The 18,233-nt window shown below is 44.9% G+C and overlaps 1 protein-coding gene across 1 annotated transcript in view; it reads right to left on the bottom strand.

Moving 5' to 3' along the window:
• epha2b (eph receptor A2 b) overlaps nt 1-18,233 on the bottom strand; it is an 81,409-nt gene that overhangs the window by 47,847 nt on the left and 15,329 nt on the right. Inside the window, exon 3 of the mRNA XM_028807920.2 lies at nt 17,523-18,168. Coding sequence (XP_028663753.1) covers nt 17,523-18,168 — 646 coding nt within the window. The remainder of the gene's footprint in view (nt 1-17,522; nt 18,169-18,233) is intronic.

Below are 18,233 nucleotides of genomic sequence, written 5' to 3'. Positions count from 1 at the left end.
CACAGGGAATGTATTTCATCTCTGCGGATAATATTAGATCAGTCAATGAATCAATCAATCACGTCAATCAGTCATTCATTCATTTCCTGTGTTTCTTCATTTCTTTACTCATTCACAAGCTGTAGAAAAGGGTGTATATATCATTAACACATTCCTTCTTTCAATGAATTCATTCACAAACAACAGAGGGTGTGTGTCAAAGTGCCTCTTTTTTTGTGAGCAGCCTCTCTTGAAGTTATGCATCTTCTAACATCTAACTTGACTTTTCTTATTCCCATTCATTTATTTATACGATACAAAGAGAAACTGTAAATAAGAAAGGCACTATACAATAGATAGATAGATAGATAGATAGATGATAGATAGATAGATAGATAGATAGATAGATAGATAGATAGATAGATAGATAGATAGATAGATAGATATGAAAGGCACTATAGAATAGAATAGATAGATAGATAGATAGATAGATAGATAGATAGATAGATAGATAGATAGATAGATAGATAGATAGATAGATAGACCATACATTTCTTGACTTTCTTCTCCTACTTGTTACTCCTAACCTGCCTGGCTGTTCCCACTTTGCGTATCCCGCCCCCCTGCACTCCTCTAACCCCCATTTTAAGTGACAGTGTCGGGTGTTCATGTCGGAGGCCTTAGTCATCTTGCCGAGCAGGGAGCTGAGAGGGCCCCTCGCCGGTTACGCTTCTCATGTAGCACATCTAAAAGCCAAAGTCAAGCAATGTCTTACGCAAATCAATATTTCATGTCGCTGGAGCCGATTTAGGCGAGCGCAGCCCCTCTGTTTCACATTAAAAGCGGCTTACCAAAAATGCTACTGTAGCAAAAAAGGGGAGTGGGTGAGTGCTGCTGCAGATGTCGGGGAGGACGCCGCGGTGCTTTGTGATTCGTTTCCCACAGGGCTGTGTCTCCAAAGATCTCATAAAGGAGTCGCTGCTTTTTTATCCCCTTCCTTTCATTTTTTTTTAGAAATCTTCTGGAGGCTTCTCTTCTTTTTCTACCCATCTGACCCCGATGTATGCCGCTGTATTTTTGTAGTGGTAATGGTGGTTGCTGTGCAGGGCATTCCGGTGTCAGCCAGAGGGACACTGAGGGCCGAGATGAGGTCTTAACACTACCACTTCTCTAAGTGACCGTCAGTCTGACTGCAGACATGAGGCTAGCAATCACTTAATTAATTATGCTAATTTGTTGTGGCCAATGAGGAGTCGGCTTTGCTCTCAGCCCTCTCCCATAATGCACTATGTATTCATCATTAGTCAGATAATGTGCTAGATAAAGTTATAATCCACACCACAATGCACTGAGTTTATACACTGTATATATATATATATATATATATATATGAAGCCTCTCCAGTACATATATACTGTATATAAATATATATATATGTATATATGAAGCCCCTCCAATACATATACACTGTATATAAATATATATATATATATATGAAGCCCTTCCAATACATATACACTGTATATAAATATATATATGTATATATGAAGCCCCTCCAATACATATACACTGTATATAAATATATATATGTATATATGAAGCCCCTCCAATACATATACACTGTATATAAATATATATATGTATATATGAAGCCCCTCCAATACATATACACTGTATATAAATATATATATGTATATATGAAGCCCCTCCAATACATATACACTGTATATAAATATATATATATATATATATATATATATATATATATATATATATGAAGCCCCTCCAGTACATATACACTGTATAAATATATATATATATGTATATATGAAGCCCCTCCAGTACATGCACACTGTATATAAATATATATTTACTGTATATGAACTCAATACATATAATGTAGTGTTTATTTTTTTGTAATTTCCAGTCACATAACAGCTCAGGCCTTTTGGGACCCCCAGTCAAATAGGATTAAAAGGATGCAAAAGCTCCTGCTGTAGCACAAGGCGTGGGAAAGCAGCGTCCATTTGAAAATAAACCAGTGGACGTGTGCTTGCGGGAGAGATCTTGGCCAGAGAAAGCCCCCAGAGGAAGCCGGGAGATCTCGCTGTTTATTTGTCGGAATGCCACAGAGAGCCCCGGCTACATCTGTGGTATGGAGCTGGACTTGTGCCCATCAGGCCTAAGGCATGCATTTGATATTCCAGATTAGACTCATTAGTAATCTGGATTTCCAGTCAATGGTAGCCTTGCGGTCGGCGCTACTGTCTCGGGGCAGGAGAGACTCGGGTTCAATGCCAACCTTGGGGTCTGTTGCCGTGGTGTGCAGCTTGCACGTTCTCACCATGTCATTGTAGTTTTTATCACAAAGACATTAGTTTAAGATGGCTTGGGGTGACTCAGGGTGGCCAATAATAGATGGGCACCTCATCCAGGAATGGCAATGCCAGGACATTCAGAAAATGCATTGATGATTGAATGCCTGGCAGTCCTGCCTGGGCGAGCCAAGCCGACATAAACAGAGACAGCAAATAAAAGCGCAGGGCAGAGGCAGGCGGCCCGCCCGGGGGTCCAGGGGAAAGGCCAATCACTTGTCATGCAGATCAGGGGCAGCTGTCAGCAGGAGGGGCTGGAATGAACACATTTGGAAGGCTTTCATCCGATCGTTAGGCTCATCAGGCCTCCAGCAGAAAGAACGGACCCCCAAATCAACTTTGAAAAAGAAAAGAGAAAAAATACCCTCACACCTTTGCATTGTTTTCAAATGAGTGCCCACAGGGCACGGCTGGGACTTCTTTGATTTTAAATGAATATGTTCACATTTTTCTCCTAAAATATTCTTTTTTTTCTTGGCTTTAACTCACATATCCAGTCTAGCATTGCTGGGGGTCCGTCAGTGCCTGTCTCTGGGCACAAGGTGGGACGCCACACCGCATGGTCAGCTCAAGTCACACAGGGCCGAGTTGGTGTTGGCATTTGGGAGGTCGGAGGAGAACGGGATAACGTCCGGCCGGGGATTTGAACCCGCGTCTTTGAAGCAGCTTGCAGCCCCCCTTTAAAATTTGAAATTAACAGAACTCGTCCATCCATCCGTCCGTTCCCTAAACCCACTTCATCCTCAACCGGATCGTTGATGCTAATTGCTTTAAAGTCATTTGCATTATATGAGGGTACAATGTGAAAACAACACAGGAATGGCAAGGGATAAAAGCTGGCACAGCACATGGCATTTGCAGTGGCTTATGGGTAGTCTAGACATGCCCAGCGCGACACTCTGCTGTTAGCCTAGTTGAAGCCACGGTCCAATGAACATGGATGCCGTGCTGTGGGATTTTGAACAGGGATGCCATGCCGATTTTTTCAAAATTTGAAACTTCCTAATGGGGGGGATCAGTGAGCTGTTTGGGTACCCCAAGTCATCCTGCACTTCACTATGGTGTGTGCAGTCCCATAGCTGTGATATCCCAATCCGAATCAGTCTCCGCTCATAAAGGCATTTGCCATCTCAACGTGGGCTTGTTGATGGTGGACCCCCTCGAGCTACTTTGGTCTCACTTGTTCTTCTACCCATTGTAAGAGACGGCCGGGACGCCCCTGCGATGGAAGGATTTTCCAGGACACTGCCTCCCCCAAAACACTAGATGGCAGCTCCAGGACATCCTCGTTTCCTTTCCAGTGTTGGGGGGGGGGGGGTTTGGGGCGCTCACCTTGCTCATATAGGTGCCAGGCAGCAGCCTAAAGGTTTTTGCCTCCTCTGAGGCTGGCAGCCCCCTGTCTGGCCTCTATCCTGTCAGATCAGACAGTGTGCCAATCCACACTTGAGCCCCAAAGCCAGCTGACTGGAATGCCCCTCTCCCGACTGAAGTGGGTGGGGAGAGCACAGAGGGGTCCGCACAAAGGCTGCCTGAACTCCATCTCCGGCTGGGATTAAAAGTACTGGAGGGGCTCTTCATGCGAGTACACCTGCCAACAACAGCACATGGCCCGCCTGAACACAAGCAGGGGATTTACTGGCATCCTGTGCTTGGCGAGGCGGGCCGCGTGGCTTTATTGGCAGCACGGCGGCAGAGAAAAACGCCCCGGCTGATTAAACTCGCCTCTTAAAAAAAGCCTCATTAAAAAGGGCGCAGCAGCTTCATGCCCACCGTCGCCAAGACTAACAGTACCACTAGGGGATAATTAAATGAGGTATGGCAATCCCCGGGCGGAGACCTCTGCCATCCCAGCAAGCCCTGTGCTCCTCATTCCCAGCATTCCCGAATCAGAGATAGCCGGAGTACAGCTGTCCTTTCCCACGAGCAGGTGGAGGCGCAGGATCAGGCCTTGACTTGTACCACCACCTCAGGAATTTCTGTCCGGAGGCGGGGAAGCGACGCGTCATCAAATATCTGCTCTTTTTTCTTTTCTTAATCTCTCTTTCTTTCTTTCTTTCTTTCTTTTTAAGTTAGTTATTTATTTTTAATCATCGCCTTTCCCTCATTAATCACCATCTCAGCGCTGGATTTCCTTCCCAAAATTCCCCTCATGTTACTCAACAGGTAGAAACTGACAAGGTTGCTATGGCGACAGGGAGACACACACACACACACACACACACCCCTCCCCTTAACGATCCTATTGGACGTGTGAGCAGAACTGACCTTCATGTTGTCAGATAAGCAGGCCACCTGATATGGCCAGTAGGACCCTGATGCCTGTCTGCTCCTAACCGTTCTGTGGAGCTGCTCCTCACGCAATGTCACCTTCCACGTATTTGCTTGCCTGTCACACCCTGCGTTGTCTGAAGGTAGCCGTCTGAGGAAACGTGTGAGACGAGGGCCAGGTGTTGTGCCTTATCCAGACAGAAACTAAAATGGGCAAATAGTCCAAGTTCGTATGGGCAGAGCTGTGTGCCCCGCAGTACTGAGCACCTGGCCACCAGTGGCAGCTTAAGGACCACGACAGGCTATGTTGTCATCCATAGCTGTGCTGAGGACTGGGAATTTCAGGGTGCTCATCAATATGTGGGAGTTAGCCACCTGACCGATGGAGGGCTGCGGAGATGGTCGTCCTTCTGACAAGGGAGCTGAGGCTCTGTTCGAGTGACCACTGGGTTCTTGGTCACCTCCCTGACCAGCGGCCCTTATTGCCCAGTTACTCAGTTTGACTGGATGGCCAACTCTTAAGAAGAGTCCCGGTGGTTCCAAACTCCTTCACTTTCACAATTATTGAGACCACCGTGCTCAAAGTTTTAGAAATGGTTTGACCCCCTCGCCCTGATCTGTGCCCCACCACAGGGGTCTGCAGAGGGGGTGCTTGGACTTCATGGTTTGGTTTCTGTCCTGACATGCAGCGTGAGTGTAGGACCTTCTCTATAAGATGACGACGTCCAATCAGTTCAGTTTGCCACCGGTGGACTTCAGTCAAGTTCTAGAAACATCTCAAGGAGAATCTAAGTAAACAGGCGGCACCTCAGCACATGTTGAAATGCCACAGCAAAGGGTCTGAATGCTTATGGGAATGAGAGATTTCAGCTTTTGATTTTAAAAAAATGTGCAGATCACTTCTGGGTTATTAAGTGGAGATTTAAGGGCAAAAATGGCAAAATGATCTATTTAAAATGAAACCTACAACATAACAAAGTGGGCAAAATGTGAAGGGGTCTGAAAACTTTCTGAACCAACTCTGTGTATAACACAAATATATAAATATATAAGAATATATAAATATCCACTCTAATAAAAGGACAAGTGTTTGTGCATCCTTCCAGTTGCTATGTCTCTGTTATATGCAATTTGGTATGGGATTCATAAAACCAGTCCTGTTGTGATGCGCCTAGGCCAGCAGTGTAAAACTTTATGCTAGTAAAGACAAATGAATAGATAAAATAATAAAAGAATAGAGATAAATGGAGTAAAGGAGAGGGAGAGAAAAATACACTGCATTTTATTACTACAAATGTTTGTGATGCACCATCTGTTGGAATGCCAAATGCAGTGCATTTCATTACTACAGATGTTTGTGATGCATCATTGGATAGGACTGGTAAGCTTTGGTTTTTTTTTTACTTTTCTGTTTTTTTTATTTTGATATACTTTGTTAATCCCTGAGGGGAAATTGTCTTTTTGCATGACCCTTGGAGGTCAGAGCACAGGGTCAGCCATTGTACAGCTCCTCCTGGAGCAATTTACAGGTTAAGAGCCTTGCCCAAGGGCCCAACAGCAGTAACTGGATTTGAACCGGCAACCTTCCAAATCCTTAGCTTCAGAGCCACCACTCCGGGCTGAAAGGTCTGTTCTCATCCAGATTGTTCTACTGTTCTAAAGTTAAAATCTGTTGGGATGACAGAGACATAGAAACTGGATGGGCACACAGATACACAGACACCTATACTTTTATTAAGGTGGATGTTGGTGATGTGCCACCTGTTGGAATGACAAATGCAAAGCATTTTATTATAACATGCATTACAAAATACGTTCCAATAATATGGTGCACTTGAAACATTAGGACTGAGGTCTACTTTGATTACTTAGATTGCTAGCACAGCTAGTCTGTAGTAATAAAATGCACTGTATTTGTCATTCCAACACATGGAGCATCACAAACATTTGTAATAAAATCCATTGCATTTTTCATTCCAACAGATGGTGAATCACAAACATTTGTAGTAATACAATGCATTGCATTTGTCATTCCAACAGATTGTGCAACACAAATATTTGTAGTAATAAAATCCACTACATTTGGCATTCCAACAGATGGTGCATCACAAACTTTTGTAGTATTCCAGTACATAGAGTCCACACATAGTGCTGACTTTGCTGTAATGATTTTAGGAGTGCCGTCTCCATAACTTTCTTTTTTTTCTTTCCACCCTCCTGCTCTCTACGTTGTGTTGCTGATGTTCGAGTTTCATGCGTGTGTCATACATTACCCTGGGACTCTACAACAGCAGATATCATGCTGTGGACTCTATGTCAGCATATTACTGATTCTGGAACATTCTAGGTTAGCTTGCATTGCTCTCTGTTAGTCGGCTGTTGATTTTTTGCCTGGTTTTCGCTCTCTAAGTCCTCCCAATCTTAACGGATATAAACTTTGTGTTCTTCTCGGTGTCAGTTCGACGCCTTTTGTATTTCAGTGGTTTTTGTTCTGTTCGTATTTGGAGGGCCGGCTCTGAACGTTGCCCATCATTTTGTGGGAGCCTGCAAATGCTTCTGGCAGCGGCTCGTATGCACTTTGGGGATGTTTGTAATACTTTGTGCCATTAAGTGAACAATGGGAACAAATTACAGGCTTGGAGGGTATTTGAGGCAAGCCTGCTCTGTAGGGTCCATGGAGGAATTCGGGGGTCGCCCACTGAACAATTGGGCTGTGCTCCAGGCAGCTCGCTCGAGTGTCCTGTAATTAACGCCAGGGCTCACAGAGCAACGTGCAACAGCCACAGCAGCAGGGTTTCATTAAACCCAAAAGATAAGCCAGGCGGCCGAGGGGACGGCAGTGGCACGATCCCTTTTAATTAGGGCTTCAGTGGAAACTTGTAATTAGTGAGGAACGATGATTAGCACTTTACAGAGGGGACGCTGGACAGTGCTGGCAGGGTTTACAGACTGGCAGGGATTGTGGCCCTGAAGGAGGAAGGAAAACGAACCCAAGTTCAGGCTCTGAACACCTGACTGCGTGTGTGTGTGTGTGTGTGTGTGTGTGTGTGCGCGCGAGAGTGTGTATGTGTGTGTGTGTGTGCGTGTCCATGTGTAAGTGTGTGTGCGTGTGTGTGTGTCTGTGTGTGCGTGTCTGTGCGAGTGTGTGTAATTTATTGCATTCATTGCCCACTGTATGGAGGTCCTGACAGACTCTTTGTTAACAGCACCCTTCAGGTGTTTGAGCGGAGGGGCCGAACACTCCAGGTGTTTTCCAAGGTGTGGCCGATATTATGCTAGGAATGAGCTGCCCTTCACCCTGTAACTCTTCCTGTGGGCCACCCATCCCACTGCCAAGAGAATACTTGCTGACCACCTGGCCGGGTCCCTCTGAATGGCTTGCGAAACCTCCGGATTAGCCTTTTTCCTCGTTGTTGCATTCCAGCCTCAGCGTCATGGAGACAGCGTGCTACCCGAGCCCTTCACTGAAGCGCCCGTCCCTTCAAGAGAAACAGGAAGCGGAGAGGGACGCCGGGTCAACGCCCTTTCACCCAAGATAAATACCACCTTCACTGTCTCCTTCCCGTCATCCACCCTGCTTCTGTTCCTTTCCGACAATTCCACTCTGGCCTTTGAAGCTGAGGGTCACCACCTTCTTACACACACACTTCTGTTCACACTGCTGAAGAGTTTCTCACGTAGGAAGGCCCAGATTTCTTATTTGTGACTTTTAAATTTAAAGGGTACTTTTGAGGACCCACAGAACTGAGATCCCTCCCTGGGTGCAGAACCAATCTGCCATGATGGGAGCCCAGCGAGGACGTGCCGAGACGCACTTTGGCAATTTTAAGTTCCAATTAACCGTCTTCAGGATGGAGGGTGTGAGCGCGAGTGTGAGAGACTGGCATATGGCAGGCCGTCAAAGTGTTTAATGACTTCATTCGACTTGTCTTCATTGTCTTTCGATGAGTCAACGTCACATATCAGAGCCCTGAAGTATCATTTGGGGAAAACGGGAAGCAAATCTGTGAGCAATAGTGGCTTTGTGAGTGGGGTGGGCTGCTGTGAAAGGCACTATATGATAGATAGATAGATAGATAGATAGATAGATAGATAGATAGATAGATAGATAGATAGATAGATAGATAGATAGATAGATAGATAGATAGATAGATAGATAGAAAATAGTAATTTTGGTATAGTTGGCAGGGTAATGTATAGATAGATAGAGTATGAAAGGCACTATATAATACATAGATAAGTAGATCGATAGATAATAATAATTTTGGTATAGTCGGCAGGATAATCTATAGATAGATAGATTGATAGAGAAGGCACTATATAACATCCTATATTATCCTGCCGACTATATCAAAATTACTTCTATCTATCTATCTATCTATCTATCTATCTATCTATCTATCTATCTATCTATCTATCTATCGATTATCCTGCCGACTATACCAAAATTACTATCTATCTATCTATCTATCTATCTATTATCCTGCCGACTATACCGAAATTACTATTTTCTATCTATCTATCTATCTATCTATCTATCTATCTATCTATCTATCTATCTATCTATCTATCTATCTATCAATTATCCTGCCGACTATACCAAAATTACTATTTTCTATCTATCTATCTATCTATTATATAGTGCCTTTCATATCTATCTATCTATCTATTAATCAATTATCCTGCCGACTACAGTATACCAAAATTACTATTTTCTATCTATCTATCTATCTATCTATCTATCTATCTGGTTCTTTACCTTCCAGTCTATGCTGAGCGTATTGGGCACATAGCAGCAATGCGCCGTGGACGGTGGGCCGCTGGGTTTTTTTAAGCCACTCCCCCCCCTGCTCACTAATCCCGCTTGAGCCCTCACAATGAATGTCATCTTCTTCTGTCGACCTGCCTGACGAGGTCAGAGTTCTCCTGCTGAACCTGCCAAACGGAGACATGGGAATCAGGAGCGGGTGAGTCGGAGGGCTTCAGAGAACTGAGCAGGGTGAGGTCAGGATCCCAGTGACACAACAAAAACTTCCTGTGGAAGTGAGGAGGCCCCCATGCAGACCGGTGGTCATGGCGGTGTGGGGGGACGATCGCGTTCCCCGCCCATTACCATCGGCCACTGCTCATGGCATTGTTCAACCCGACATTCCTATCACTCTTCATTTAGTTATTTTTTTTTTTGTCTTGCCCGGAACAATGAGAATAACTTTCGGATGTATCACTTCCTAAGAAGGTGGGTGACTCACTGAAGAATGTCATCTTTGCTCCAAGTGCTTTCGTTTCTGAGGTGATCAGTAGAAATGAAAGGAGGTGAACTTCTTCATTACCCTCCTCATGCGGGACCCTTAGGGCTGTGCAGTGAGCTGTATAAACAACCACAGCCCCCAGAAACGGTCGATGCCAGCAGCAATTAATGGGGTTAAAAAAAAAGGAAGGAAGGCACACAGCATGCCGGCCAGCCGATGCTGATTTTCCATACAGGATGTGCCCGATTTCACGCCAGTGCCACTCCATTATAAATAATCAAAGCAGAAGATTCAAGTACATCAGAAAATGGAAAGTGTGAACACAAAGGCACGAAAGGAGCAATGAGCTCAGGCATCGACAAGAACAAGGCGGCAAAGAGCAGGAACATCTAAAATGGCATATAAAACTGACGGCAGGCCATGGGGACGAGTGAGCCACCCATCGGGTCATTCCCAGTCGGAGACCCACGTTCAGTCAGAGTACTAACAGGACCGCCAGCGCTTGTGGCAGAAACGGTGCAGCCACACGCATCCACACGAGACCCCCCCAAAAGAAGAGATGACACCTTGACAGAGCGAGTGAGCGGGCATAAAGAGGGCATCAGGCATTACAACAAAACATGAAATGGCACCCACAGTGGCGCAAAGCGTAAAAAATATGGACATCCTGGCAGAGACCCTGCTAACAAGCATATGCTGAATATTAGAAATATCCCTATGGAGGAACATGGAAGACAAAATTAAATAAATAAATAAATGTACTGTGAAATGTGACAATAAATTAAAAAAAACACACAACAATATGTGAGCATTAATACTGAACTGTGCCATGAAATACGCCTTGACTGTGTACTTCTGTATGTGTGGTGTACTGTAAGGCTTTGGACTTCAAACACCGAGTGGTGATAGCAAATCCCACTACTGACACCAACTGACCCTGAGAATGTCACCTCACCTGACCTGCCTGTGCTTCAAAAGTCTCCTTGGATAAAAGTGTCACCCGGATAATCATTCAAAATCATTAAGTCATTCATTAATTTTACTGACATCACCCGCCATCAAATGAAAACGGCCAAATCAGAGCCGTCAAAGCTGAGAGGGCGGGCTCTAGTGTGTGCTCTGATTTGATTGGTGTTCTGCCAGGAGACACTTAGCAGATAGATAGATAGATAGATAGATAGATAGATAGATAGATAGATAGATAGATAGATAGATAGATAGATAGATAGATAGATAGATAGATAGATAGATAGGAAAGGCACTATATAATAGATTGATTTCTGAAGGCACTATATTTAAGGTGCGGAGTTTTCTCGTATGCTTTGCCGTCCCCTCATCCCCTCGTCTTCCTCAGGGGGTAACGTCACCCAATGCTCCTCTCAGTTCTTTCCCTACAGTTCATTCTGTAGCTCTGGAAACAATCAGCTCACCACAAAACCTAAAACCTCACAGACAGAAGAGGAAGAAGAAGAAGATCTTACTGTTTACAAAATGAAAAGCAAAATGAAATGAAACAGATCAGGGCTGCTGGAAGAGGTTCATGCCAGCCTGCCAACGCACCCCCTGCATTTTTTTGGCAGGTCTTAAAATATTTTCTGCAGCCCTTTGGAAACACGGGGAGCTCGACTTCCAAGGCCTGCACGTGTCTGTGGCCCAGGGCCTGCCTGACCCCCTCATGCCATTGCAGTAAGCTGACGGCTGGCAGACACTCGGGAGGCCCCTGCTGCGCGGGCGCAGGTGCAGGAGGAGTTTTGCTCTCGGCATTCCTCTCCGCTGTGGTAACTGGGGAGGCTCCCGCATTAAATCTCTCAGGAATGTTCTGACAGCGGCCACCTTATTGCTCCACTGCCACTCTAACACTGGGGTCTATTGTTCCTGAGTAAACACTCGTCAGATGGGCATTCAGAGGGGCCAAGTGAGCCCAAGCCCGAACAACGAGACGGCACTCGTTTTTCCAAAGACACACAGACTGGTTTGGAGAGGAAGCTGTGCACCTCGAGGCTTTTAGTCGCATTGTGTCGGGGGGCTCATGGGGTCCGGGTGACACGAGGTTGTGCGCATTGATCAAGCTGACGCCACCATAAAGTGACAACATGAATGCAGTTCCTCTCACTTTATTCTTATATACTGTAGTGCCCACCCCAGCAGAGCCGCTTAGAGCCCTGCAATTTCTCAGAGCTCCTTCGGACCCCCTTTAACGTATCATTCTGTTTACCACTGGTAAGTTCACATTTTTAGTTGACATTATAATTATTTGTTGTTTATACCCCGTCCCCTCCCACCTCCATTTGTAAGCAATTAGGCGAGCGTGAGTCACATGATCAGACTTTGTTCTTATATTTCTGCAGGGCACTGGCATCACCACATCTTAGCGAGTCTTCATCTTTGTCCAAATGTGTGGGAATGGTGAGTAAGTGGGACCACACTTGACCCCGACAACTAAGTGCAGGGCACATCGAACGACTGTTTGGTGATCATTTAAAATGAATGTGACCCTCCCAGTTATTGAGCCGAAAATATTGAATCACATATGGGGTGGGGTGGGGGGGGGTGTGTCTCAGTAAGCCTTAGGCACTACTATAAGGGAACAATTGAGCTATAGGGCCTGTCATGCTACACGACTTCTCCAGCAGATCTCCATTTAAATAAACTTAGCAAGCAAAAGGCAATTACAGAGAAACCCTGGGAGCAAACAACATGAATACAAGCAAGTGCCCTGTGGGACGCCGCTCAGCCATTAGGGGCAACATGTGACCAGCTAGGGGCTACTTGTGACATTTGAAGGGCTTTACTGACCACCTCATGTAATTCTAATACTGACTCTGAAATACGTCCATCATGAGAATAAATGGCCGCTCCTTGTCAGGATCACATGGTGGTGGGTGGGGGGTAGTATTGTTTGGGGGGTGATGGAGGGGGGTGTGCTTATGAGTGGTAAGAGATCACCAGAAAGGGGGAACTGAGGACAAACCGTCAAGATGAGAGGCGCTTTATTCTCTCAGTTCTGAATACGGTGGGAGCAAACAGAATAGGCGGCCCACCATATGGCTGGGGTCATTTCTCAGGCTCAGCGCTCTTTATAGACTGGATGGGGGCCTTTGACCAGTCTGCAGGTTGTTAGATTGAAAGTGGAATTTTTAAATTATATTATATTATATTATCCATCCATCCATCCATTTTCCAACCCGCTGAATCCGAACACAGGGTCACGGGGGTCTGCTGGAGCCAATCCCAGCCAACACAGGGCACAAGGCAGGGACCAATCCCGGGCAGGGTGCCAACCCACCGCAGTATATTATATTATATTATATTATATTATATTATATTATATTATATTATATTATATTATATTATTTACTCGTCCATTTTTAAAGGTACTTAATGTTGTCTTCTGTGCTGAGGAGCTGAAGACTAACCTGGCAAAACTGGGCACAAGGAAAGAGCCAGTGCAGGAATGGGCACCAGTGTAACGTACGGATGAATAACAGGGCATTCTATTGAAGCCACCCATCCACTTGCTTATACAGGGTGAGCAAAATGATGTTAACATTTGAATGGTGGAAACAATTAATGCACTAAACAAACTTCAAATGTGCAAAATGATTTTCACTCACCCTGTACATGCTATTATTATTATTTTTTTCTGTTCCATAATTCTTTTATGAGTTTAAGGAAGGTTGTTGTTATTGTTTGTTATAACATTTCTTGAAATTCTGTAATATATAAATATCCCTATGAGGACAAAATAAAGTTCTGTCTATCTATATACTATATAGTGCCTTTCATATCTGTAAATCTATATGCTGTATAGTGCCTTTCATTTCTATCTATCTATGAAATATACAATATATTGCCTACCTTCTTCTCTCTCCCTATGGTTCTATCGTTATTATATTATATTATAATGTTCTTAAATCCTCTTAATACAGATTCAGAGGACACTGAGGTCCATCCCAGCAGCAGGAAACTATCAGCTCATCATAGATATATTCTATTCTATTCTATTATCCATTCATCCATTATCCAACCCGCTATATCCTAACTACAAGGTCATGGGGGTCTGCTGGAGCCAATCCCAGCCAACACAGGGTGCAAGGCAGGAAACAAACCTCGGGGAGGGTGCCAGCCCACCACAGGGCACACACACACACACACACCAAGCACACACTAGGGACAATTTAGAATCACCAATACACCTAAACTGCATGTCTTTGGACTGTGGGAGGAAACCCACGCAGACACGGGGAGAACATGCAAACTCCACGCAGGGAGGACCCGGGAAGCGAACCCAGGTCTCCTAACTGCGAGGCAATATTATATTATATTATATTCTTATTTACTCATCCATTTTCAAAACTGCTGTGGTGAGAAGCTGAAGACTAATGTGACAAAACTGGACCCAAGGGAGCAACCCGCACTGGTGGCAGAGTGGTAGCACTGCTGCCTCACCATAAGGAGGTCATGGGTTTACATTACAGGTCCTCTCTTAGTGAGAAAAGTGCCAAATAAATATAATGAATTATTATTATTATTAACCAGTAATGGGCACCAATGCATTACACAAATAATTTCTATTGCATTCTATTCAATCCACTCATCCTCTTTGTTATGTAATATTCTATTCTATTATATAGTGCCTTTCATATCTATCTATCTATTATATATATGGCTCTTCTCTATATCTCTCTGTCTGCCTCATATTGTGTTATACATAACAGGACGTTCTCAAATCCTCTTACTGCAGATTCACAGGATGCCATGGCACATCCCAACAGCACTGGGTGTGAGGTGGCAAACTACCCTACTATTCCATCACAAACATTTTATATTATATTATATTATATTATATTATATTATATTATATTATATTATATTATATTAACCATCCTTTTTCCAAACCCATTTATCCAGAGTAGGGTCACAATGTCTACCCTCCATTTTCTATTTACTGGTTCTGTGCAGGCAGATCTCCCGCTGGCAGCCTTGACCTAAAGGCCGATGCCAGCCCAGGGTGGCACACTCATGGGTCTGTACGTTTACTGTGCCATTCCCGTGATGTGTACAGCTAAATTCTTCCTTGCACGTGCTAATCAGCACCCAAAGCTAATGCACTGCATGGCGGATATTCGAGTGCCCACGTCGCGCTTGCCATACAGGCAGTGACTGAGCCGGAGGACGGCAGCGTCAAAGCCGTGAATTGAGTTCTCCACTAGCTGATGAACTTTGTACTTTCCAGTCCCTCCTCTGTGCTACGGTTTGCTTTGTGAGATATAAATAATAACCCCGCATTACTGTATGACCCACAGATGAATTATTAAGGCAAACACAAATAAGTAAAACAAAGGGGAATTAACTGAACAGAATATATCAAAGATACACATACAAGAAGTGCACATGAAAGGGAAATTCTTTGAGAAAGTAAAAAGCAGCCTTATTCATTATTGGTTCATTAAATGGAGGACAGAACGATGTGCCCGTCTGCTAAGCCTGCTTTCTCTATGACTATGTTGCGAGGTGCCAGATCCTAACTCAGCACTGCTGGGCATCACACAAGAACCAAATCTGGAGAGGGTGCCCACCTACAGTACCACAGGGTACACTCACAACAGCCTAACCACATGTTTATGGAGTGTGGACGTTAATCCACATGAACACAGGGAGAGCATGCCAGCCCAATACTGATGCCATCTTACATAGGGAATGATCCGGAGTCTAAATGTCGAAAACGTGGTGCCCACTGTGCCCACCCTCAGACAGAGAATTATGAGACAAGCATTTACGAAAAGTCACAGCCACAGTGGCCATACTGGGGGGTGTTTGACCCCCCCCCCCATTCCACATGGTCCTATTTTTGACGTGGGTGGTGGGTGGTGTTACTTCCTTTCATTCTGTCGGGGGGGCCGGAATTGTCAAATTATGCTTTCCTGCTGCAATTCAAATGGGGGGGGGGGGGGGGTCAGAAGAGAAAGGGTTAATTTCCTTTCCACATTTTGCCCCTCTTTCTTTTTTTTTTTGCTGATTTCAACTTCCTCTTTAAGGAAAAGCCATATTTATAAAAGGAATGAGCAACAAGACCAAGACGAGGGGGAAATGGAAAGCCAGCAGAGGGGCAGATAAAGGAGCAGATGAGCGTTGGTGGGGCCGCTTCTTCATTGTCAATCCCTGTGGACTTCACGCTGTAGATCTGCAAATCGGCAGAATTATTTATTAAGCCAAAGAAACGTTCAAACCCGCGGCACAACAGCATGGAGTTTGGATTGTGAGGGACACGTTAATTTGGCATTTTGGACTCAGTAGAGAGAAGGAGTCTTCAGTGTCAAAGTGAAAGTAGATCTCAGCCAAGTGATCTCCACAAATGACAAACTCAAAACACTAAAGCCTTCATTGCACAGGCATTCATTCATATGATGACACCAGATTTCAGCCCCAGGGTCCCACATTGTGTTCTTTCTCTCTAAGCCCACCCAGCCACTTTATTTCAAAATCACTTTGAGGAACGCGTATATGATAGGAATTTAGGATTTCACACACCGCGGCGCCTGCCCTGATCGAGGGTCTCAGAATCGTCACTCTGTCTGAGACACACCAGAGAGGAGGACCACATTGATGTCGCTTGCTGATTTGGGAGCCGTTTGACTACGCTTGATACGTAAATACGAGCACCAGAACGGGACATGACACCCAGTACACCCCCTGCCACGTTTGAGGATGAGTGACGCTACCCCAAAATGACACTCTGGACTTTTCTGATACTAACCAGAAAATAATAATAATATTTAAAGTAGAAGGAGAAGATGAAGAAGAAGAAGTTGAAGAAGTAGGAGTAGAAGATGATAAAGAAGAAGATAAAGAAGAAGAAAAAAAGAAGAAGAAAGAGTAGAAGATGATAAAGAAGAAGGAGTAGAAGAAGAAGAAGAAGAAGAAGTAGAAGATGAAGAAGAAGGAGTAGAAGATAATGAAGAAGAAAGAGTAGAAGATGAAACAGAAGGAGTAGAGGATGAAGAAGTAGAAGAAGAAGGAGGAGTAGAAGATGAAGAAGCAGAAGAAGAAGAAAAAATAGAAGATGAAAAAGTAGAAGATGAAGAAGAATGAGTAGAAGATGAAGGAGTAAAAAAAGAAGAAGAAGAAGGGCATTGCGCTTATAGTTGCCACTTCACAACACTGATGCCACCTTACTTATGGAATGATCCAGAGTCCTAGTCTTGAAAACATGGTGCCCACTGTGCACACCCTCAGACAGCGGATTACGAGACAAGCATTTACAAAAAGTAACAGCCACAATGGTCATGGCGGCTCATGAGCTCTCCTAAGTCCTGGTAAAGTTTCCAAAATTAGGAAAATTGCTCAAGTGCTGTTACACCAACCCGTGGGAGAAGGACCACATTGGCATCCCTCTGAGATGTCTGCCCCATTCTCCTAAATAGAGCCAAGATCTACAAGGTGAAGGTAAGCTATGAATACAGAAATACACCGACTGGAGCCCATGAACCACAGCAGGGTCTCTACTCCACCAAGATCTGGAGGTGTACCATCTCATTCCTGACTTTCTACTTTGCTCATGTCAAACTTCACCCCAAACATCTCCATACCGACTGGTTATACGTGACTACAGACGACAGAACACATGCATTTGCACGGTTTTAGTTCTTACCTTGGCAGCTGTCGTTGCCCATTTCAAAGCCTGGCTTGCACTGGCACTGGCCAATAGGCACCAGCCAATCCCCATCGGTGTTGCAGTGCATCTTGGGAGTGTCACTGCTCACGGCGTTCTCCACGCAGGTGCCGCGGACCTCCGTCAGTGACTGCGAATCCATTCCAGCGACGGTCTCTGGGAAGAGGGCCAAGTTGCGGACGGTGCCGGGACACATCTTGTAGTAGACGCGCACGGAGAGCAGCGCAATGCAACCCCCGATGTCCTGGAAGGCCAAGTAGAAGCCCTTTTTGGTCAGCGGCCACACCATGCGCATCTCCGTGTTGGGATGTTCTTCACCCTTGGTGGTGATGGCATCAGGGGCTATGGTGGCGACTTTGCGGAAGTGGCGCTTTTGAAAGTGTGTCCCATAATCCACATCCGATTCCATGTAGTAGAGGTTGAAGGTCTCCTTGCAGGACACCGAGCCGCCCGGGAAAGAGTTGCAGTCTCGCACGATGAAGCGCATCTCGATGAAGATGCGAGAGGCGTCCTTCCGCTGGATGAAGTTGGTACGCAGCCAGTTGTCTTGGTCCCCTTCTTGGACGTTACAGACGGAGTAGATGTACATCATTGAGCCGTTGATCACGTTCTGAAGGAGGTCCCACTGAAACAGGAAAAGGAGCAAATTCTTAAACCTTCATCGATGAATAAGAAGAAGAAGAAGAACAG

Source organism: Erpetoichthys calabaricus, chromosome 8 (assembly GCF_900747795.2).
Source record: "Erpetoichthys calabaricus chromosome 8, fErpCal1.3, whole genome shotgun sequence".
In the NCBI taxonomy this organism is placed as follows: Eukaryota; Metazoa; Chordata; class Cladistia; order Polypteriformes; family Polypteridae; genus Erpetoichthys; species Erpetoichthys calabaricus.
This window is presented reverse-complemented; position numbering and strand designations above follow the sequence as displayed.